Raw genomic sequence first — 23,653 nt, forward strand, 5'->3', positions numbered from 1 at the left:
TCACATGATAAAATTTCTCAAGAAATTTCTTTTTTTTTTAGGGTTGTTTTTTTTTGCAAGGCAAATGGGGTTAAGCCACACAGCTAGGTAATTATTAAGTGTCTGAGACCGGATCTGAACCCAGGTACTCCTGACTCCAAGGCCGGTGCTTTATCCACTATGCCACCTAGCCGCCCCTAAGAAATTTCTTAAGGACAAATTGAGGAAATGCGAGCCAGATAATTAGTACAGGCTAGATGATACATGTTACACTATCAAAGAATATTAACAGACTGATCTATATTAACTCAGAAGAAATTTTTCAATGGTCTGGGAGACTATTCTATCATTTCACTCTTTTCCATAAAAAAAAAATTTTTTTTAAAGAAACATTGCTAGAAGACAGTGATATACTGGGAAATACTGCTACTGGATTCCCAAAACATGACAGACTGGAAAAATGTGGAGAGTAACTAGATTTTAGGTAGAGATAAATCAAATTTAAACAGGAATGAAAAATCTTAAAATTTTTATATTCCCCTTCTCTACCCACCCATACCAATTCAATTGATCAAGTAGAGGACAGAGTAAACTTAACAGTGGGAAGAAAGACTAGAGAATTAAAACAGGCTCTTTAGTCCAATAATATATTATAAGTCAACAATGCAATTAGCTGCCCAAAATATATTTAATCTTCACTTTGGCTGCATTAATGGAAGCATATAGGCTGCAACAATCTATTCCCTATATTGGTCAGATCAAACCTGAAGGATGACTGGGATTTTAAGGGGCTGTAAAGCATTATCAAATGAGAAATAAACAAGAGATTTTACTTGAAAGGTAAAAGATATAGCTATGATACCATCATTATCTTCAAATATCTGAAGGATTAACAAGGACAAAAGACTGGATATGCTGAGTGGCAAAATTAAAACCAATGTGTTATATAAGTCACATAAAGGCAGACTTTGGTCAGTAATAAGGAAAAATATTCTAATACTTAAAAGTTAGTAAAAAAAATGAAACATACTGTCTGATAAGGGAGCAAGTTTCCTATCACTAGAGATGTTTAGCAATAGAATGATCATCTGTCCAACATAATAAAAAACTCAAGTTTTACATAAAAGCCTTTTCATCATAAACCTAGAGGGTACTTACTAAAAGTATTCTTATGCCCATCTAACACTTAAAGAAGTTAAATTACTTGCCTAAGGTCTCCTGACTCCAGTCCCAGTGTTCTTTCTACTGTATCATGCTGCTGGGTACAGGATGAATGCCACTGAAGTCCCTTGTAATTCTAGAGATCCCATGATTATACAAACTTTAAAATGTAATGAATAATATTTCAGAGATTACACAAGTCACATTTCTAAAGGTATGACTCACTATTTTTCAAGTTACTAGTCAAAATACCTTGTCTTGAATCAAGAATTTCTCACCTAGCGTGTCTGCCTGTCTAAATACCCAGTTAGTAGCAAAGTTAACTGAGTGCTGGTCCTAGAGACAGGATGTTCAAAATCCACCCTCAGATACTAGCTGTGTGACCCTTGGGTAAGTCACCTAACCCTGTTTGCCTCAGTTTCATCATCTATAAAATGATCTGGAGAAGAAAATGGCAAACCACTCCAGTAACTTCCAAGAAAAGCCCAAATAAATGGGGTCACAATTAACAACATCCATTTGCAATCATGAGAGTTAAAAGACCTTACTTAACTTCCGGGTATAAGAATAAATTGAACTAATATGGGTAGTTTCAGCTTTTTATAGCTTTAACAGGGCATCCAGCTTGCAAAGATATGAAAAATTTTTGCTACATTATCATGATCTGCTATACTCAAAACATAACCATTCTAACCATTATGGTAACCTTTAAATATTTTTTCTATACTGTCATTTAAAAGTAAAACCAAAATTGGACCAAAGAGGTCAGCTAGGTGGTGCTGTGGATAGGAGCACAGACCCTAGAGTCAGGAGGACCTGAGTTCAAATTCGACCCATGTGACCTTGGGCAAGTCAAAATTAGACCAAAGAAATCCTAACCAATCTCTGTTCCCTGAAAGAGACATAGAGGCAGTGTTTTCCAAATCAATGTGCATGTGAGGAAAATAAATAAGGAATACTGATTATCGCAAGTTTCAGTGGCATAATAGATTACATTTTCCCCAAAATGTTTAAAGAAAAAAGTGCTATATATTTTTATGTTTATTTCACCCACATGCAAAATGACCTGAAAAAATTTAATGGTATAAGAAATGGTTCATGTAAAACAACTCAGGACTCAATTTTATGCATAAAGAGCTACTTTAAAATCTCTGTTAAACTCCTCTCTGATTACTTTGAAGGTCTTTAATTGGTCATCTTATTCATACTGAAAAGAAAAGAGCAAACCAAAATTTCAATTGTAACATTATAGCTAGGACTAACTTTCCTACTTCTTTCTTCTTCAGTAAATAGGAAGGATGAAAGTCACATGTAGTGTTACAATTTTCAAAAGTTTTCCCAGCTATGATCTCATTTAAGGATTTCATACAAATGAAAATTGTCTCCACTTTAATAAAAGCTCATTAAAAGTCTTGCAAAATCATAACAAGGCTTCTCCGTGGCCTTTCAGCTTCTAGGCTCTCTGCATAATACTATGCTACCTAGAAAGATGGAGAAAAACACAAACAGAATTGGAGCTGGAAAGGATCTTTGACCTCATCTAATCTTTTTTTTTTTTTTTTTAGGCAAACAGGGTTAAGTGGCTTGCCCAAGGCCACACAGCTAGGTAATTATTAAGTGTCTGAGACTGGATTTGAACCCAGGTACTCCTGACTCCAGGGCCGGTGCTTTATCCACTACGCCACCTAGCTGCCCCTGACCTTGTCTAATCTAATCTTCCATTTTATAAATGAAGGAACTGAGAGGCTCAACAACAACTGAACTTTCAAAACAATTCTCTAAGGCCTCATATAGAAAAGTGGCCAACCTGTTTGCGGTGGCAAAGAATTGGAAATCAAGTAAATGTCCTTCAATTGGGGAATGGCTTAAACTGTGGTATATGTATGTCATGGAACACTATTGTTCTATTAGAAAGCAGGAGGGATGGGAATTCAGAGAAGCCTGGAGAGATTTGCATGAACTGATGCTGAGTGAGATGAGCAGAACCAGAAAAACATTGTACACCCTAACAGCAACATGGGGGTGATGATCAACCTTGATGGACTCACTCATTCCATCAATGCAATAATCCAGGACAATTTGGAGCTGTCTGCAATGGAGAATACCATCTGTATCCCGAGAAAGAACTGTGGAATTTGAACAAAGACCAAGGACTATTACCTTTAATTTAGGAAAAAAACTGAGATCTTATTGTCTGATCTTGCTATGTCTTACACTTTATGTTTCTTCCTTAAGGATATGATTTCTCATCACATTCAATTTGTATTAATATATACCATGGATACAATGTAAAGGCTAGCAAATTCCTTCTGTGGGGGTGGGGGAGGGAAGGAAGGATAGGGGAAAAATTGTAAAACTCAAAATAAATAAAATCTTTAAAAAAAAGTGGTTAATAGTGTCACTTTCTCACATCCATTTATAATGTACACATGCTTATGTTTCTATAAAGATGCTCAATAGTATTAAAATAGTATTAAAAACTTAAAAGATATTTTAAAGATCAATATTTCTAATGATAAAACTACAGAAGAATGCAACATAAAGCAATGTACTCAGCACTACTGACCCCTACCATTCATCTGTACTAATTTAGACACTACAAAAAAAAACAAGAAAATGAGTAACAGAATATGGGTAAAAATGTAGCACATCTCTGAAAACATTTATGGAGGCCTTGCAAAGAGAACAGCATAAATACTACCTTAGTACTGAGATCCTACCCAAAGCTTAAACAAAACCTTGGCTTATTGAGGATAGAATAAATTTAAGAATATAAAACTACAGGGGCAGCTAGGTGGCACAGTGGATAGAGCACCAGCCCTAGAGTCAGGAGAACCTGAGTTCACATTTGAACTCAGACACTTAATAATAATTGCCTAGCTGTGTGACCATGGGCAAGTCACTCTTAACCCTACTGCCTTAAAAAAAGAATATAAAACTACAGAAGCACATATCAAAGGCAATACTTACATAACAAAGGCCAACAATTAAAATTTGGTATTTCATTTCAAGGTAATTTCATGGGAAACTAAATGAATCTGCCACTAAATATTATTAGTAAGAACTAGATATTTTTCTTTCTTTTAGGGAGGAGGTTGACATTTTAACAATTTGTTCCCTATTTACATAAAAGTAGCATGAGAGGCAGTAAGGGATAGTCAAAAAGAGTCACCTGGTCCAAATTTCACCTCAGACATATACAGCATCAGGATTACAGGATAATATCAGCTGTAACTGCGACTGACTTACTCACTTCTGATACTTCACATCCCTGGATCTCAGTTTCCTCATCTGTAAAATGAAAGGGTAGGACCAGATAACCTTGGAGTCAGATCTAGATCTAGGGAACAGCTAAGTAGTGCAGTAGATAGAGCACCGGCCCTGGAGTTAGGAGTACCTGAGTGAACTCAATAATTAATTACCTAGCTGTGTGGCCTTGGGTAAGCCACTTAACCCCGTTGCCTTGCAAAAACAAAACACCAAAAAAAAAAACCTAAAAAAAAACTCCATGTAAATGATATATTTTTATAAGGTTCAAAGCACTAAGTATATTATATCTATTATTAAATGCATAAAATTAGAAAGTAAGGTCAAAAACATGGAAAGTTACAAAATCCTGATGAACTATCTTAATTTATGTCAAGAGCAATTATTTTTTTTTAGGTTTTTCACAAGGCAATAGGGTTAAATGGTTTGCCCAAGGCCACACAGCTAGGTAATTAATTATTAAGTGTCTGAGGACGGATTTGAACTCAGGTACTCCTAACTCCAGGGCCGGTGTTCTATCCACTGCGCCACCTAACCACCGCACAAGGAATTATTTTTTTAAAAACTAGGGAAACTAAAAAGTTGGGTCAGAATTCTCTTTCAGATTAAAAAAATTCTAGAACCAAACCAATGATGTTTAAAGGGAAACTACAAAATTTAGTAGTCCTGCAGTCTGGGGGTCTGGAGTTCTAATCCCAGCCTCACATTTGTAAGCTGTTCAAACTTAAGCAAGTAACTATGTGAGCTACAGGTTCTTCACTTACAAATGATAACAAATATTTATATGTCAATTTACATATAGCTTCATTTTATCTATACAATCCTGAGAGGTAGACAGTGTTATTTCTTCCAATTTACAAAAAAGCAATGGAGGCAAATAAAGGTTAAGTGACTTTCTCAAGGTCACACAGCTAGTAAATATTTAAGGCAGAATTTAAACAAGTTTTCCTATTTCCAAATTCAGTACTCTGTCATTATCTACAACACCTAAGTGAGCACACCTGGCATTTTGTAAATCTCAAAGAATACAAAAATAAATATGATTATAATCCTATCACCATACCTTGAACATAGATATTTACTGTTACTTAAGAAGCTCTCATCTCTGTACTCAAAGGGTCAGGAACTGGAAATAAACTTTTCCATAGGGCCTGCCATGTGCTAGGCACTTTATAAATATTATCTCATTTGATCCTCACAACAACCCCAAAAAGTAGGTGACTTTTATTAACCCATTTTATAAATGAGGAAAATGGGGCAAGCAGAGGTCAACTGACTTGTTCAGGAAGCGTGAGGATACACTTGAACTCAGACTTCCTGACCCTAGGTTCAGCATCCCAACCATGGCACCATCTAGTTTGTTCATAACTCATTTTTTCACTGTTTCAGGGAATTCGAGGATGAGTAAACTGCCTGACACACCAAACAGCAGCATTTCAAATTCTATTTTAAGTGCTTTAAATTCAAAGAAAATTCACTTTTACCTCATCCTTCCCAGTCCTCCTTAATCTTAGTGCCTTCCCTCTCTAACTATGCGATAAATGTATCTCTTTATATTTTCTTTGTACAGTTATTAGACTGTGAGTCCCTAGAGTGAGGGACTGTTTTTGCCTTTCTTGGTATCCTCGAGGATTTTAAAGTAATCTACTGAATATATTACATATTTTAAGAAAAATAAAAAAGCAAGCTACATATATATTAAATTTTGTGATTTCACACGTGGAAATATTCTCTCTAGGAGGTATTTGTCAAATTCAGAATAAAAAATAAAATTCAAAAATTTATCAACACAATTACATAAAAATTACTCTGTGATCAATTATGATGGATGCATCCTCTCAGCAGTTCAAAGATCAAGGACAATCTTGAGAGACCTGCTATGGATAGTGCCATTCACATCCAGAGAAAAAACTATGGAGTCTGAAAGCATACTATGTTCATTTTTTTAAAAATTTCTCTTATGCTCTTCCTTCTTTCCTCAAGATTTTTCTTTCCCTTAGTTCTAATTCCTCTTTCATAAAATGACTAATATGTAAATATGTTAAACATAAATGTATATGGACAACTTTTACCAGACTCTTCACTGCTGTGAGAGAGGGGAAGTGGGGGGGGGGAGAAAAATATGGAACTCAAAAATTTGCAAATCGATGAATGTTAAAAAAAAACAACTATTGCATGTATAATTGAAAAAAAAATAAAATTTCAATTAAAAAATTAAATTAAAAATTACTTCCAAAACAATAAAATGTACCTGCAATCTCATCAAATTAGGATGTTCCATCCACTGATGTCATGTCATCATTGATGTTATGTCTCATCTCTCTCATAAGTTCACTGTGTGAAATCCACTCAGTCAACTAAAGGCTTTGCTCAATCTCTTCTGATGATATACAGTGATGCTAATGGAGGACTAGTGTCATCCCTTACTCTCCCAATGGGACCAGATCAAACACCTCTTTTTTTTAAGGTTTTTGGGGTTTTTTTTGGCAAGGCAATAGGGTTAAATGACTTGCCCAAGGTCATATCGCTAGGTAATTATTAAGTATCTGAGGCTGGATTTAAATTTTCCTGAAAATATCCTTTATGTACCTTGAAGATTCTATTAACTTCTCCATTAATTTGTATGTTGTGGACTGCTTGTGTCTACCATGTTTACTGTCATTTGTGTGGCATTCACTTCTAATTCTTTAACAGTTGTAGAGTTCCACACCCATACAGGCAAAATATTCAAAATAGAGGCTTTTAGAAGTTTGAGATCCATTTCCTGGAGATAAAACAGTTACTCTGCTTCTAATTCTATTCTATATATATATTCATCATCACTGTGATGAACATCTTTTATGATAATACATATTCAAAAACCTATTTCCCACTAATCCTCCCAAGGAAGATAGCACTGATAAATGCATAAATGAATCTCAAACATTTCGTATAGAAGGTAGATATATAGAGCAATTAATCAAATTTTTCCTTGTTTCCTTTTGCAATATTAATAAGTCCAAGACCTCTTTTTTTCCACATATTCAGTGTCTTCTCTTTTAGATTGGAGTCAATCCTCAAAATTATTAAATTTCCTAAATGATTTCCTACACACACCTGGATTAATCCCATGCTTTTCTGTTCTTCAATGCCATTTCTAAAATGAGGAGCCAAGGTCCATGATGTTAGAATCTTAAGTGTGGTGGTTTGAAATGCCAACAATGGTGAAAATTTTGTTCTGGAACATAAATTTTATCTGGTTTGACTGAGGCTGTAGCAATGTGAAGAATAAGTCTGCCTGAAATATGTAATCTAGTGTTACTTTTTTGTATACTTCATATGGGAAAAAAAGTTGCTCACAAATATATGTACTACTCAAAACAGACATCATGAATAGGCATTTTTGTAAAATGTCAGATATTTTTCTTTAGGTAGGAACAACTTATAAAAGTCCAATAAATATACATTCTATTTGCAAGTATGCAGGCAACATATTGATGTCAACTGAGAATGAAGTAGCAAATACACTCAAAAGAAGTTTGTGTTTTCTAAAATCTTGAAATATATTCTTGAAACTCTGTCTGTTTTGGACAAATTGAGGCTGCACATTCAGTTCTAGCTGAAGATCTGAAAGGCAGTTGAATATGTGATACAAAACTCAGCAGAGATTGGAGCAGAAGTGGATTTGAGAATCGTCAGCATAAAGATGGCATTTAAATCATTGGGAGTTGATGTGATCATCAAGTCAAATACTATAAAGGGAGAAAAGAAGAGAGCCCAGGATAGAACCTGTAAGGTTATATGTAAGGTTATATGTAAAGTTAGAGAGCATGATGTGAACAAAGATCCAGCAAAGAAGACAGAGGAGGTGCAGTCAAGATAGCTAAAAAGAAAATTGGGAGAGAATGATGTCCCAAAACTTAGAGAGAAGCAAATATCAAGGAGGAAAAGCAAATACCAAAAAGTAAAAAACTGCAGAAGACAAGATCATTAATAATTTTGGAGAGCATTTTCAGTGGAATGATAAGACCATAATGTAGTATTTAAGAAGAAAGTCAGAGCAGAAAAAGTAGAGGCATCTCAAGTTTAGTCACAAAGGAAAAAGCAGTAAAGGATGATTATTAGCAGTAATAGAAGAATCAAGTAAGGGTTTTTTTCTGAATAGGGATGATATGTATATGTTTGTAGGCAGTAGGAAATGTCAGCAGAGAAGGAAAGACTGGAAATAATTGTAAGAATGAGGATAATCTGTTGAAGGATATAAGAAGGAATAGAATCACCTGAACAGGTGGAGGGATTAGCTCTGGTAAGGAGTAAGGCCATTTCATTACTGTTAGACAGGGTGAAGGAAGGGTGGCTGAAGGCAACTGAGTGATTAAAATGAGGAAAAGGGGAGAAGAGAATTCACAGCAAAAGACCTAATTTTTTTTCCTATATAATGAGGCAAAAATCTCAGCTGAGAAAATGGAAGAAGAGCCATAGAAGGTTTGAACTGGAAAAAAGTCACTGTAGAGAGTAGGAAAGTGATGTTTGTCCATTCTCAAAGAAAACCATGACATCAGGGAGATAATGCCATGAATTGGATTTCAGTGAGGGGTTGCTGTGCTCAGTCACCAGTCTCACTTTCTCCTCCAGAACCATCTGGGTCCAGTGAGCTGATGAATCAAGATGCCTGGAAATGGTCCTGTATTTAAGGCAATCAGAGTTAAGTGACTTGCCAAAGTGACAAGTTAGTAAATGAGGATTCGAACTCCCATTCTCCGACTCCAAGGCCAATGCTCTATCCACTGGAATGGGAAAGCAAATTGATTAGAGAGGCACAGAAGGATTGCTTAAGCAGCAAGTGAGGACTTTAGCTGAAGTTATGAAATATAAATCTGTAGTGAACCCAGTCAGAAGTTGTGTGATTTTCTACATCTTCCTTCAGTAGCACACATGTGTGATGAATGATGAAAGTGCTCTTAGGATGAAGCGTGGGGCAAACCATGTAGAGTTGAATTGGTTGATCAAGAAATTAAGACAAAAAGAAGAGGAAAGAGTGGATAGTGCAGAAGGAAAACAGAGGTCAATGGATTATAAATCTCTGTGAAGATGAAGAGAAGGGTTATATAAGGGAAGGCAGAGGGAAAGATGAAAAACCATTAGATAAATGGTTGGATAAGGGGATTTTAGAACTCTTAAATCTGAGTGTAGTACATATGTGGGTGTTGGAAAGATCAAGGGTATGACTCATAAAGACATGTCTGTGGTAGGGTAACTCATGGGAAGTGAGTAGACTGAAGAACCAAATAGTTGAAGTATTTGAGGGAGAAGCAATACATAATGTTGAAATCCCCTACTATGAAGACAGGAGTTAGGGAGGAGAAAAAAATTTTAACAGGTATCAAACTCATGGAGAGATTCTATAGACAAAAGAAACCAGGATTTTGTTGGGGTGGTAGATATGAATAGCACAAAAGTCAGAGGAGAGTGTGATTGCTTACCATGTTCAATATCCTCTGGTTTTCTAAAAGAGAGTATTCATGATGTAGAGATGTGAGATTTCCGTAAACCTGAAAGTCTTTGACTTCTCTCGTTCTTTATTCCCAACCTATGTTTTACAATATACTTCTGTGCAACCTAGTCTCATTTTAAAAATCAAGCTATTACTGTAATTTCTGACACTGCAGAAGTGTCTTATAAACCAAAGCAAAATTAGTATAGTTACTTTTTGTTGATATGCAAGACTTTCTTCTCTTGTTATTGAAGGTTATGAAAAACTTCACTTGCCTTTTACAAGATGGGTTGTTATTTTACACAATTAATAGAAAAAACCCGCAGAATGGCTAAAGATTTCAAAAATATAAAACTTTTATTATGAAATACAACTAAAACAACAACAACTTTTTGGGACTCAACTTCACAACTGAAAGAATAATCATTCTTCAGCAAAATGGGGGTGATGATCAACCTTGAGGGAGTTGCTCATTCCATCAGTGCAACAATCAGGCACAATTTTGGAATAACTGTGGTAGAGAATACCATTTGTATCCAGAGAAAGAATTGTGGAGTTTGAACAAAAACCAGAGACTATTATCTTTAATTTAAAAAACAAAAACGTTATCTTACTTTGCTATTTCTTATACTTTTTTTTCCTTAAGGATATGATTTCTCTCTTATCACATTCTACTTAGATCATTGTATACCATAGAAACAGCATAAAGACTAACAGACTGCCTTCTGTGGGAAGCAAGATTAAGGGGGGAAAATTCAAAATAAATTAATTAATTTTAAAAAAGAACAATCATTCTTTAAAAGGTTTGTTTTCATAAAGAATCAGAATCAGACACTTAAGCATTATTATTTTAAATTATGCTGCTGATTGGAGAAAGCCATTATTAGAAATGAGGCATAATTCATAAACAAAATTCTCCATCTAATTTTAAAATCTAAGAAAAAAGATTTATAAAAGTAAACAAAGGCTACTTTGACTTGAGACAAAAGAAAAATGGAAACTTGTACTGATTCAGTCTTTAAGATTCAAGACTTACTCGTGTTTAGCTTAAAGTAGAATAATATCAAACACTATAATGCCCTGTTATCAAACATTGACAAAAATCACAGCTTTTAAGAATCTTATGTTCCATATAGTTAAACATGTTATATATAGTTACTCACTGTTAAGGGGAGGAAGAAAAATGTGAACTCAAAATCTTACCCAAAAATGAATGTTGAAAACTATCTGTGCAAGTAGGTGTAATGAAAGAAATTTATTTAAAAAAAAAAATCAATGTTCCACAACTGAAGAATGAACTTAAGGCTAGGGCAGCAGAATAAGGGGGAGGCAGTTAAGTGGCTCAGTGATAAAACACCAGGTTTGGAATCAGGAAGAGTTTAGTTGCAATCCAACCTCAAACACTTAACTATATGACTGTAGGTAAGTCACTTAACCTCTCTGTGCCTTAATCCACTGGAGAAGGAAATGGCAAACCATTTCACTATCTATACCAAGGAAACCTCACATATGATAAAGATCTACAGGGTCATGAAGAGGACACCAAACAGGAACAAATGTGGAAATTAGTGGGGAAAGTAATTAAATTGCTACCCTGTCTGCTAAAAATATCACTCTATCCTCTAAATCAGGAGTTCTTAATTATTTTAATGTCATGTATCTGATAGTCTGGTGAAGCTGATTGACTCCTTTTCAGAATAAAGCTATAAATGCATAAAACAAAGTAAATAGGAATTACAAAGAATGCTATACTGAAATTAGTTAATTGAAATATTAAGTAAAACTATTAAGAATGCTTTAGCAAGTTTTTAAAGGTAACCTTGAGTTCTTTAAGAAAAAGTAGTAATAGGGGTGGCTAGGTGGCACAGTGGATAGGGCACCGGCCCTTGGGAGTCAGGAGTACCTGAGTTCAAATCCGGCCTCAGACACTTAATAATTACCTAGCTGTGTGGTCTTGGTCAAGCCACTTAACCCCATTTGCCTTGCAAAAACCTAAAAAAAGTAGTAATAAATAATCAGAAGACAACACTTTTTTTCTAGAAATATTAATAGCTTTTTCATTTTTAACCTAAGTTAGGAATATATTGGCTACTCAACAGGGAATATTTTTTTCAAAGTATAAAAAATATACCTTTGTGATCCTGAACAGGAAAATACTTCAGATAGTTTAACTAACAAAAGCACTCCCTTCTTACTACGCTTCCCCCCTCCCCTCAGATGTGACCCTAAATTAAGGCAGAAGAATGGTAAAGAAGGAATGAGGGCTGCAGAGTAAGAAATAAATTTTCAGCAAAACTGAAGATCAACAATGAAATGCAATTCAAGATTTCTTTACCTTAAAAAGTTTACCTAAAAAGGGCTTGGAAAACAGCAAAGGGGCCAACAGACAAATATGCCAAATTTTAGGCAGTTTTACAGAAAATGTAATAATAAAGGGGAAATAAATATATAAGGTCATATATACATCATTTGCACTCACACACTCATTTATTCAATCTACTCATATGGTAAATGAGGCCGACAGAGCATGCAATAATTTCCTGTCAAGAGACAGCTTCTAGGCTATTTTCTTGCTTAATTTGTTAATGTAATGACTTTACACTTACAATAAAACTTCTGTAACCTCTTCTATTTAAGGAATGACAATCATTATGTAATTATAGCTATCCAATCAAAATTGTGTAAGTCTTGGACTGCAGCAATATGATCCTACAGTATAGGATGTGGAGGACACCTGAGTTCAAATTTTGATACTAATTACTGTGTAAACCTTGGGCAAATTATGATACCTCACCGACAAATCAGTTTTCTCATCTTAAAAATGAAAAAAACCCTCAAAGGATTGTTGAGGGAAGGAAACTCTACATACACATGAGTAATTATAAAAAAGTTTTTGAAGCCTTTTCTCTCTTAAAAAACAATGTTTACCAAAATCTAGAAAAAATAGACAACTATTTGAGATGGTTTAAGAGTAGTGCTGTGGAATGGATAGAACAAAGAACCTTACAGATTCCTTGAAATTCTGATGTCTAGAAAAATTGAATCAATGCTCCCCTCAAAATTTTAAAATTAAATAAAATAAAACATAAAACTGCATTAATGCTATACTGATATGAAAAACAAATACATTAGACTTGGGGAAAAGATCTGATTTTTAGAAAAATTATAGCTAAAAATTAAGGATAATACTAAATTCTCACAACTAGCATTCAAAAATACCTCTAAACCAGACAGCTGTATAAGCAAATTAACATTAAGAATCTTCATGATTTATGAGAAGAATATTTGTACTGTTTTATTCACTAAGCAGTCATCTTTTTTGTTTTTGTTTTCCCAAGATCACAAAGCTAGGTAATTATTAAGTGTCCGAGGTAGGACTTGAACTCAGATCCTCCTGACTCCAAGGCTAGTACTCTATTCACTGTGCCACCTAGCTGCTCCAGCAGTCATTTTTGGAAATGAACCTGAAATAGCCTCCAAAGTGGAAAAATCTTGATTTCAAATAATTGGATAAGACCTATCAAACTGAAACAATATTGTTTAAGGCAGAATTGGCCAAAGGCCTAGATAAAATTTCTGATGACCCATATCTCTCTCAGCCCTCTAGATAACCACTTATTTAGTAGTATCTGAAAAGGGTAAAATGAATGCATGAAAATGAACACCTCAAGTGAGTTTCAAATAGCATTAAAACCTTGGGGGGGGGGGGGCTTCTTTAAGCACATGCCTACACCTACACACTCTCCTTCATTCTTTCCACCCCTACCCCCAATACAACCCTATTCCCTATTCTCTAATATGGCCTTTGGTTAAAAAAACAAAACAAAACTATAATATGTTTCAGGATGGTCAAAGGGAAATAAAAACCTTAGTATTTTCACAAAACTATCTACTGGTAATAATAATTCTGTCAGCTAACAAGCAACTATCCTCAAGAATCCAGTCTTCCTGAATCATCATATCTGGTCACTGGATCCAGATGGCTTTAGAGAAGAATTGAGGTTGGTGACTTAACACAGCACTGCCTCGCTCAAATCCAATTCACATGCAGGTCATGGCATCACCTTCCTGATGTCACAGACATCTCAAAAATGAAGGACAAATAGCAACAATCCTCCACATGATTTTTTTAAAAAGTCCATATAACTTCCAAATTTTGAAAATTTTCAATGTCAACAAAAGGCAACAAATATTTATTAAATGTTTACTGTGAGCTAGACCCTTTAGGGGCTGGGTCATACAAAGAAAGGCAAAAATTATCTTTGCTTGAGGCAGTTAAGTGGCTAAGTGGTTAGGGCACTGGCCCTGGAGTCAAGAGGATCTGAGTTCAAATCCGACCTCAGAAGCTTAATAATTACCTACCTGTGTGACCTGAGGCAATTCATTTAACCACACTGCCTTGCAAAAAAAAAATTATCCAAGAATTCACATTTTAACATAGCAAACATCTATGGATATTCAAGATAAATTTTTTTCCCCCCAAATTCAGCTGCCTCAAATAAAATGCAAAGGAAGTCAAAAATAAAACTTTAGGCAAAATAGTGACAGCAAATTCTTGCCTGGGATCCAGGCTATTTTTTTTAGTGTGTGTATTTCTTTGTGATTTAATCTAGAAATATTGTCATTCTAATATTTATTAAGCAAAGACCCATATTATGCAGGAAGGGGTAGGAGCAGAGAAGAGATACACAAGATCTTATTTTTAAGAGGCTTATGGTAGAGGGCAAAACAAAAGTACAAGTAAGTTACATGAAATGTAGCAAAAAGCAAAGCCACAGTGAACACTTCATTAAGTTTTTTATTGGGGCGGCTAGGTGGTACAGTGGATAAAGCACAGGCCCTGGAGTCAGGAGTATCTGGGTTCAAATCTGACCTCAGACACTTAATAATTACCTAGCTGTGTGGCCTTGGGCAAGCCACTTAACCCCATTTGCCTTGCAAAAACCTAAAAAAAAAATTTTTTTTATTTCCTTGAGAATTATAATTCCCAGTGACCTCAGTTAGAAGAATAAAATCAGGCTACAAAAGTATGATACCTAGTGAACAACTGTATTAACTGCAAATGAACCAATCCAAAGGATAAAATTAATTTGTTTGAGGGATAAGAAAATGGCCTGCCAAACTAATGTCTAGCCAGTTAACAATATGATTCTACACTTTAACTTTTTGTTGGTTTGTGTAGGCTTTTAAGACCTTACTTTGGGGAGGATTTCATAGTCAAATTTTTAAAGTGGAACTTTTTAAAGTAGGGTGTAGGTATTTCAGACAGGTACCATCCAACTCTAAAATTAATCCTGGCTAAAATTCCTGGTGAACATCTGTCCTCCTGTTCTCTAAACCTTCCCTGTAGATGTCTAAAGCTTCTGAAGTGTTAATAAATTATTTGAAAATATTTAATTTTCAATTCATGTAGTCTTATTACAGAAATAGCTTTAGTATAATTACTTTATCCTGCAGTCATCCTATGATTAGAAACTAAATGGTCTGTAACTCTTAAAGATCACAACTTTACTCCCCTTGTTTGTCTTGATCCAAATAGTAGAAATACTTAAGAAAAAAGCTAATTCAACTCTACATGTCTCCCTAAATTTAACTGAAAATTGCTTTTGAAAGAATTATCTTATACTTACATTTAACTTTTTCAAATCAATTTCATCTGTTCTCATGTCATCTTCATGTTACTTTGTGATATTATCCCACCATAGACAGATATGCCAAGGCACAGAGGATTAACAGGATTACAAAACTAACTCTAGCAGGAGAAGCTGGAGTAGATGTTTATCTGTACTTTCAGAACGTTATCTTTCAAATTGACTAAGATATTCTCATTTTCGAAGTCTATTTTTATTCTATCCAAATGCTATACAGTTTCATAACCCTTTTGGCATTGTTGCAAATGTTCTCCAGAATAGAAGTATTAGTTCACAACTCCACCAGTACTGCATTAGTGTCCTTATTTTCTATATGTATTTGTCATTTTCCTTTTCTGTCATGTTAGCCAATCTGATAGAGTAAAAGAAGGCTTTCATAGCTGAAACTCATTGAGGAACAGGTAAACTTTCCTGAGCAAAATTCACATAACAATGTCACAAATCCTAAGGGAAATTTCACCTTGCATTACAATTTTAGAAAAATGAATCAAAGCCCAAATAGTTCACTAAGTCAGCAAGCTGGAAAGAAAAAAACAAAACAAAACAAAACAAAACTACCCATGGTGAAAAGGAAGGGAATGTTTCCATTCTACTTTTCCATTAATCCAATGTACAATTTCTTCTGACCACTTTTGGTCCCTCCTTTTTATTTTTCAATTAGGCATTTACTATACTAAGCATCTTTTTTGCCAAATGATCCAGAAATGAAGGAGGTCTTTTATCATTACTATACTGACTCCATAACATAAACTCTTGGCATCAGCTTGAGGCAGTTAACTAGGAAATAAATGAACTCTACACATCAAGGACCTTTTATTTCAAGGTATGAGATTTCAAACACCAAAAACAAAGCTTTCAAACTTTCAAAAGCGAGTTCTATTATCCAAGCATAACATGTGTTATTCAAGAATGGTATCACTTAATACAAGGGGAAATCATTTTATCAATTTTCTCCCAATCTTGTCATATTCTGTGGAGGCTGAAAACTTAAGATAGAAGAAGACAAGAGTATTTTGAACTATACTGAGACCCATAGTTTCACATAAATGAGATTTACAAAGAGAGAGCAAGGCACAAATTCTAACTCTGATCCAAACTAAGTGAATGACTCTAGACAAGTCATTTAACTCATTGAAGTTTCTAGGAACTTGGGTTATAAAGTACAGAGAGGTGCCTAATCTGCTTTAGTGAAGAGCACCTCTGCACTAGGACTTCCCTATATACTGACAAAACTGCTGATCCCAGACCAAAAAAATGTCTGGTCATCATTACCAGTTTATGCCAAAATTCAATTCAAATACCTTAAGTCTGGTACTGAATAGGAAGTTAATAAATGCTTATTGACTGACATTTATTAGGGTCTTATCAGATGCAATATACCAAAAGAATGAAACCACTGAACACTGATCATTTAAATTAAATGGGTTAAAATCTATTTTTTCACTGTCATTTCTCTAAGCGATGTAATCCTCAAAGCACTGACCTCAGTTAACCATTACTGTAAATAGAGACAATAAGGTGCAATGAATTTTAAACAGCGACCAGGTGATTCTGAACTAGCTTGTACAGTTAAAATCACTGACAGTTTAGTGACACAAGATCTCCTTAACTTCTAATAAACATATATAATATATAATTTGCATAGCACACTGTGCAGAAACTACTTTTAAAGTATTTACTATAAAACACATACATGGAAAAGCACATAGCTTCATGGTTAGCCCTGGATTAAAGTCAAGAGACCCCAAGTTTGAATTCCACATTAGGTCTTGTACAACGTGGAAGAGATTTTCTAGTATGAGTGAAATAGATGACCCCCGAGGTCCCTTTCAGCTCCAATGTGTCATCATGGCTAAATGGGGGCTCCTATTTTTTTTAAAGGGTTGTTGTGAGGAAGTTGTCTGTTAAGTTTTTACCCTAACTGGCAATATTTAAGTTTTCACACATAAATCACGTGTGCTGTTTTCTCTTTTAAGAGTTTCATTATTTTGTCAGGGAAAGGGCCGTCACCACCAACAGACTAGATTTCCCCAACCGGTAGAAAACCACGACCGACGGACCACGGACAATAGTTAGAAGTAATTTCAAGAAGAGTAAAACACATAGAAGCCGCATACTTTCAGGTGGAGGGGGCAAAAGTAATAGCCCCAAAGACCTGAAGATCGCGGGCAGGGCTCTCCCTCATCCCTGGGCCTCTGGGCGTGACAGGCAGGAGGGGCAGCCGCAGGTTCGCTACGCCCTGCAGGGTGGCCTCGGGGCCCAAACCACCAGGTAATCAAGCGCGATCCGGGTTAGGAACGTCCCCACTCCCGGGAGGCTTCTCCCGCCTCGCCCGGCCGGCCGGCCCGCGGTGTGGCCGCGGTTGGGAGGCCGGCGGCCCGGGGGGCCTCGGACCCGGACGGGCCCCAGGGCGCGAGGCGGCGGCGGCCGGGCCGCAGGAGGCGGGCGGCGGGCGGCGGGCGGCGGGCCCCGGGCCGGGGAGGTGGGCGGGGCGGGCGGCGGCGGCCCGCGCCCGGCTCACCTTTGAAGAAGCGGAGCGCCAGGCCGTACAGCTCCTCCAGGCCGAAGCCCCAGAACTCCTGCAGGAACACGGAGTCGTCCGCCGCCGGCCGGGCCGGGGCCGAGGGCGCCGCCGGGCCCGGGCCCTCGGCCGCCGCTCCCTTGTCGCCGGTCTCCCGCCGCCTCTCCGGCGCCGCCTCGGCTTCGGACCCCTCCGGGGGCGGCGACAGCGGCGGCGCCCCCTCGGCGCCGGGCCGCTCCTCCGGGTCCGGGCTGAGAGTGAGGCCGTCGATGGAGACCTCGAGCCGCTCGGCGCTCAGCACCCCCGCCATCTCGGGCTGCACCTCCTCTGCGGCGGACAGGCGGCGGCCACGTATCTACTTCCTGCCGCCCTCTGACCTCCGCCGGCCCAAAGCGGAACTTCCGGGAGGGGCGGGGTAGGAAGGACGAGGCGGGCGGTCCTCGGCCCGGCCCCGCCCCCGCGGCGCCCGCCCCGACGTGGCAGCGTCCCCTTCCGGCCGGGCCCGCGGCCTTGCCCGAGCCCCCTGCCCGCCGGCCCCGGGAATGCCCAGTGCCACCCAAGACCCAACGCCTTGGTTAGGTTTTCCGCGATTTCCCCGTTTTTACTAATCATTTCTTTTAGCCCCAGACGCGGGCCCGGAAGGGCGGACGAGGCCGGCCATTTTCCCCATCTCGCCCCCCGGGCCCGGGGGAGACGCCAGGGGGCCCGGGGCACAGCGGCAGCGTGGCCGGGCCGACGGGCCGCACCCCCGGGGGCCGTGGGGGGCTCCCCGGGAGGGAGGGCAGCGCGGCGCCGGCGGCCGCAGGCCCGGGAGGCGCCGCCTTCCCGCTCTCCCTCTCCCCGGCTGGAGCCTGGAGGCGGCCCCGGGCCGGCCCCGCGCCGTCCGCGCCCTGTGGCCGCGCTCCGGCCCCCAGTGGCGCCCTGCTCACCCCGCCCTCCCCGGCCCCGGCCACCGTCCGGCCCCACTCGTGCTTCCAGCTCCCTCCGCTATATTGATGGACTATTGGTGCCCGACCGTGCCAGCGCATGCCAGGAGCCCGTGCGTCCCTAAAACCACTTGGTCCTGTCTCAACATAGTGACGTCATTTTGTTCTTCCAAAATGAAGGGCAAGAACCAACTATGATGACATCTCCCAGATCTGTATTGTTGGTCCTACCCTCTTTTTCCCCCTCAACTCCAAAGCTACTTCGTTTATAAAATGACGTTTCAGATGATCCAACTCTAGATCTATGATACCAGGATCTCTAGCTGCCCACAGGACTTGTCCTTGTCATCCTGCCTTCACTACAAACTAAACATGTCCAAACTTGAGTTTTTCTTCTCCCTAACTTCCCTAAATTTTTTTAGGTTTTGTTTTTTTTAATAAGGCAATGGGTTTTAGTGGCTTGCCCAAGGCCACACAGCTATGTAATTATTAAGTGTCTGAGGCCAGATTTGAACTCAGGTCCTCCTGACTCCAAGGCCGGTGCTCTATCCACTGCACCACCTAGCCACCCCAACTATTGTTTATTGATAGATATTCTGTGATAAGTTGAATGTGTTACTTTGATTGTTTAAAGGCTTCTATAAAGCAGTAACCCACCAGAGAATAATATTCAAATGTAGTATAATCTTGGCTCATTTCTATGACTGATCAGTCAAATTTTTGTTGATTTTACTTCCAATTCCATCTCTTGAATCTTTCCACTTTACCATCTTTTTTTTTTTAACAAGGCAATGGGGTTAAGTGGCTTGCCCAAGGCCACATAGCTAAGTAATTATTCAATGTCTGAGGCCGGATTTGAACCCAGGTACTCCTGACTCCAGGGCCAGTGCTCTATCCACTGAGCCACCTAGCCGCCCCACACTTTACCATTTCTACTAGTATCTTAATTCTGAACCTCTTTATATCTCACTTGAATTATAGAGCAATCAATTTATTTAGTAACTAATAATGTGTAAGGCACTGTATTAGGTACAGGGATACAAGAGCAAAAATAAAACAGTCCTCACTCTCAAGGAACTCACATTCTATTGATGGAGACACTATGTAAATAACAAGGTACATACAAGATAGAAACATAGGAGATAGAATGGAATCTGAAAGGAGAAGGGGCTAAGAGTTAGGAAAGAGAACAGATAGAGACCCCCACTGTTGGGACTTGAGCTGAATCTTGAAGGAAGTCAGGGAAGGGGTGGATGTGAACTGACAAAGCATATCACTATAAGGGACAGCCAATGCAAAGAGACAAATCAAAGATGAACAAGGAAGAGCAAATAAGCTAATGTGGCTAGATCTCAGAGTACACAGAAGATTAGAAAGGTAGGAAGGTGCCAGGTTATGAAGAGTTTTAAATGCCAAAAAAAGGAGTTTATGTTTGACCATGGAGGTAATAGGAACCACTGTTGCTAATTGAGCAGGGTGAACTGTTAGGTCTATATCCCAAAAACATTTTTAAAAAAGGGAAAGGATCAATTTTGTACAAAAACATTTATAGCAGTTTTTTTTTGTGGTCACTAAGAACTGGAATTCAAGAGGATGCCCATCAATTGGGGGGGGGTGACTAAGCAAGCTATATGATTATGATAGAATATTATTGTGTTAAAAGAAATGACAATCCAGATGATTTCACAAAAAGCTGGACAGACTTATATGAACTGATGCAAAGAAAAGTAAGCAGAACCAAAAGAATGTTGTGTACAGTAACAGTAATATCATATAATGGTCAATTTTGAATGAGTTATCCTCAGCAATACAATGATCCAAGACAATCCCAAAAGACTCATAAGAAAACATGCTATCTACTTGCAGAGAAAAACTGTCTGAATACTACTGAAGCATTTTTCACCTTTCTTTTCTTCTTCCCTTCTGCCCTTCCTTCTTCCATCTTTCTTCCCTCCCTCCCTTCCTTCCTTTCTTTCATTTTTTTTATTCAAATCTTCTTGTACAAAATGATTACTATGGAAATATTTTTCATGATTGCACATGCATGACCTTTAACTGCTTATCATCTTAGGGAGGGATAGAATTTGAAGCTGAAAACTTTTTTAAAAATGTTTTAAAATTGTTTTAACATGTAACTGGAGGGAAAATAAATATTTAAAAATGAGTAGGGTGATAACATGCTTTAGAAAAATCACAGTGGTAGTTGAGCAAAAGGTGAATTAGAGTGAGAAAAGGGAAAAAGAAAGACTTAAGACAGGAAAAGCTAGTTGGAGAGCTAGTGCAATAGTTAAGGAGAGGGTCTGACTTATGGTTGCAACTGTGTAAATGAAAAGAAGGGATATATATATATATATATATATATATACACAAGAGATAGTGTGAAGACAAATATGCAGATTTAAACAACTTATATATGTTTAGTAAGGGGTATAAAGAATATTGAGGTTGCAAGTCTGGGCTACTAGGAGGATAGTGGTGCTCTTAAGAAAAGTAACAAAAGGGGAGTTTTTGAAGGAAAGATAAGCTCTGTTTTGAACAGGAATTTAAAACATCTCTTGACTAATCAAGATGTCCAAAAAAAGATGACCTTTAGATCCGGGAAACATCTTTATAGAGATGACATTTGAACCTATAGGAGTGATGAGATCACCAAGTAAGATAGTTTAGAATAAAAAAGAGAAGACTCTGGATAGAATCTTGGAGGACATTTGTGGTCATCACATGGATCATCACATGAATTAAAAAGCAGCAAATGAGAGAGAGGAGTGGCAGGAAAACCAGGAGGGAGCAGTGTCATGAAAATCTAGAGAGGAGAAAATGTTCAGGAAATCTACAGATCAAATATCAACAGGTAAGTGTAAAGCTTAAGTGACAGATATTACAATTGCTGCTGTGGGGTATATTCAGAAGACCAGAGGGAGAGCTTGGAATTAGAGAACTCACCCAGTCCTGTCCTTTGACTGAGATGTCATGTAACTTTAATCTTGTTAGTTAAGTATATTGTGAATCACTGAATCAAATCTACATCAGAAGCCCAATACAGAAATAAATTGAAATTCATTAAAGAATTTTTATGGACAGTTCCTAAAACACAAAGGGAACAATGCAGTTTCTAGGTCAGAATGTGAGTTTTCTTGGGTATATGAGTTTTCTTTATGTGATTTTCTCATGGGTTTCCATATGCTCAGTCTTTTCCACAGATAAGTACATAGGTAGGAAAGTGTAACTCAGATATATGTGTGGACTGTGATTTATTTATTAATCCTACATTTGCTTTATGAGTACTTGTGAAGGGTTATATTTATGATCTAATGTATGATCCATTTGAGTGACCAGGATTATGTAAATCAAAACTTACTAGTTGAGTTTCTTGAGAGTTATGGCTATGAGTAGATGTATATAGTTCCCCACAATAGGATTATCTCTGGAACTCTGAGTTTGAGTATAGCTTCCCAGAGGGAGTCTGAGACCTACCAACATGAAGGTAGATTGAAGTGAACAAGCCAGTCCAATGAATGAATATTAAAGTCATGCCACATATCTGTTACTGATACTCAAAGTTAGGGTGAGGTCTTTGAGGAAAATCAACTTTGTAACAGGAAAAGGGTCAAAAGGCAAGACCAAGATTTAAAAAAGCACAAACTTCCTGGGTTGACCTTATTCTCTTATATCAAACATTAAAGAAGTAGAAATGTAGAGGCTTTTGACAGTCACAGAGTAAGGATCTCTATTCTTTTTGAAAAGCTACAGTACTATCCAGCTAAAGACTGAAACTGCTTGGAGGCAGAGAAAGATAGACTGAGCTAGAGGAAAGGAAAGCACAAGTACAAACGATGGCAGACACTGCAGAAAAGAAATAGAATTCCCAGGATTCTGGGGAGAAGTTTGCTTGGGCTTATTGGGCAGGAGGATTATTAGGAAAGACCGTATATTACTGAAGCAGTCTCCTTCATCCAACTACAAACCTCAAGCTGATAATCTTTCTTCCTTCCTGTAGACTCCCTCATGGAAGTCTGAACTTTTCCTGAATACGAGAAAATCTATGTCTGTCTTTGTTTTAAATGTATTTTTTTTTAAATTTGGGGCAGATAGGTGGTACAGTGGATAGAGTACTAACCTTGGAGTCAGGAGGATGGGAATTTGAATCCAGACTTAGATATTTGACTCTTACTAGCTGTGTGACCTTGGGCAAGTCACTTAACCCTGATTGCCTCACATCCAGGGCCATCTCCTGTTTTCCTGATTCATATCTGGCCATGGACCCAAATAGGTCTGGAGGAGAAAGTGAGGCTGGTGACTTAACACAGCACCCCCTCACTCAAATCTAATTCATGTGCTTTTCATGGCCTCACCTCACTGATGTCATGGTCTTCTTTGAAAATGAAGGACAAACAACAAGTTTGGGGTTGGTTTTTTTTTTGTTTTGCTAGGCAATGGGGTTAAGTGACTTGCCCAAGGTCACATAGCTAGGTAATTATTAAATGTCTGAGGTGGAATTTGAACTCAGGTCCTCCTGACTCCAGGGCCGGTCAGTGCTCTATCCACTGTATCACTTGGCCGTCCCAACAACAAGTTTTTTATTTATAAGCAATTCTGAACAAGACCTTTGCAAGTTTGGATGTGTTTATTGTAAATGTATTTGGAAGAAGATAATAAAGAGAAATATCCATAGAGA

At 38.0% G+C, this 23,653-nt stretch overlaps 1 protein-coding gene across 1 annotated transcript in view; it reads right to left on the reverse strand.

Annotated features, from left to right (window-relative positions):
- ACBD3 (acyl-CoA binding domain containing 3) overlaps positions 1-18,391 on the reverse strand; it is a 55,209-nt gene extending 36,818 nt beyond the window's left edge. The window contains exon 1 of the mRNA XM_074222818.1: positions 18,053-18,391. Within this exon, the coding sequence (XP_074078919.1) occupies positions 18,053-18,362 (310 nt within the window). The 5' untranslated portion in view covers positions 18,363-18,391. The remainder of the gene's footprint in view (positions 1-18,052) is intronic.
- Between the last annotated feature and the right edge of the window lie 5,262 nt (positions 18,392-23,653).

This window comes from Macrotis lagotis, chromosome 2, assembly GCF_037893015.1.
Source record: "Macrotis lagotis isolate mMagLag1 chromosome 2, bilby.v1.9.chrom.fasta, whole genome shotgun sequence".
Lineage (NCBI taxonomy): Eukaryota > Metazoa > Chordata > Mammalia > Peramelemorphia > Peramelidae > Macrotis > Macrotis lagotis.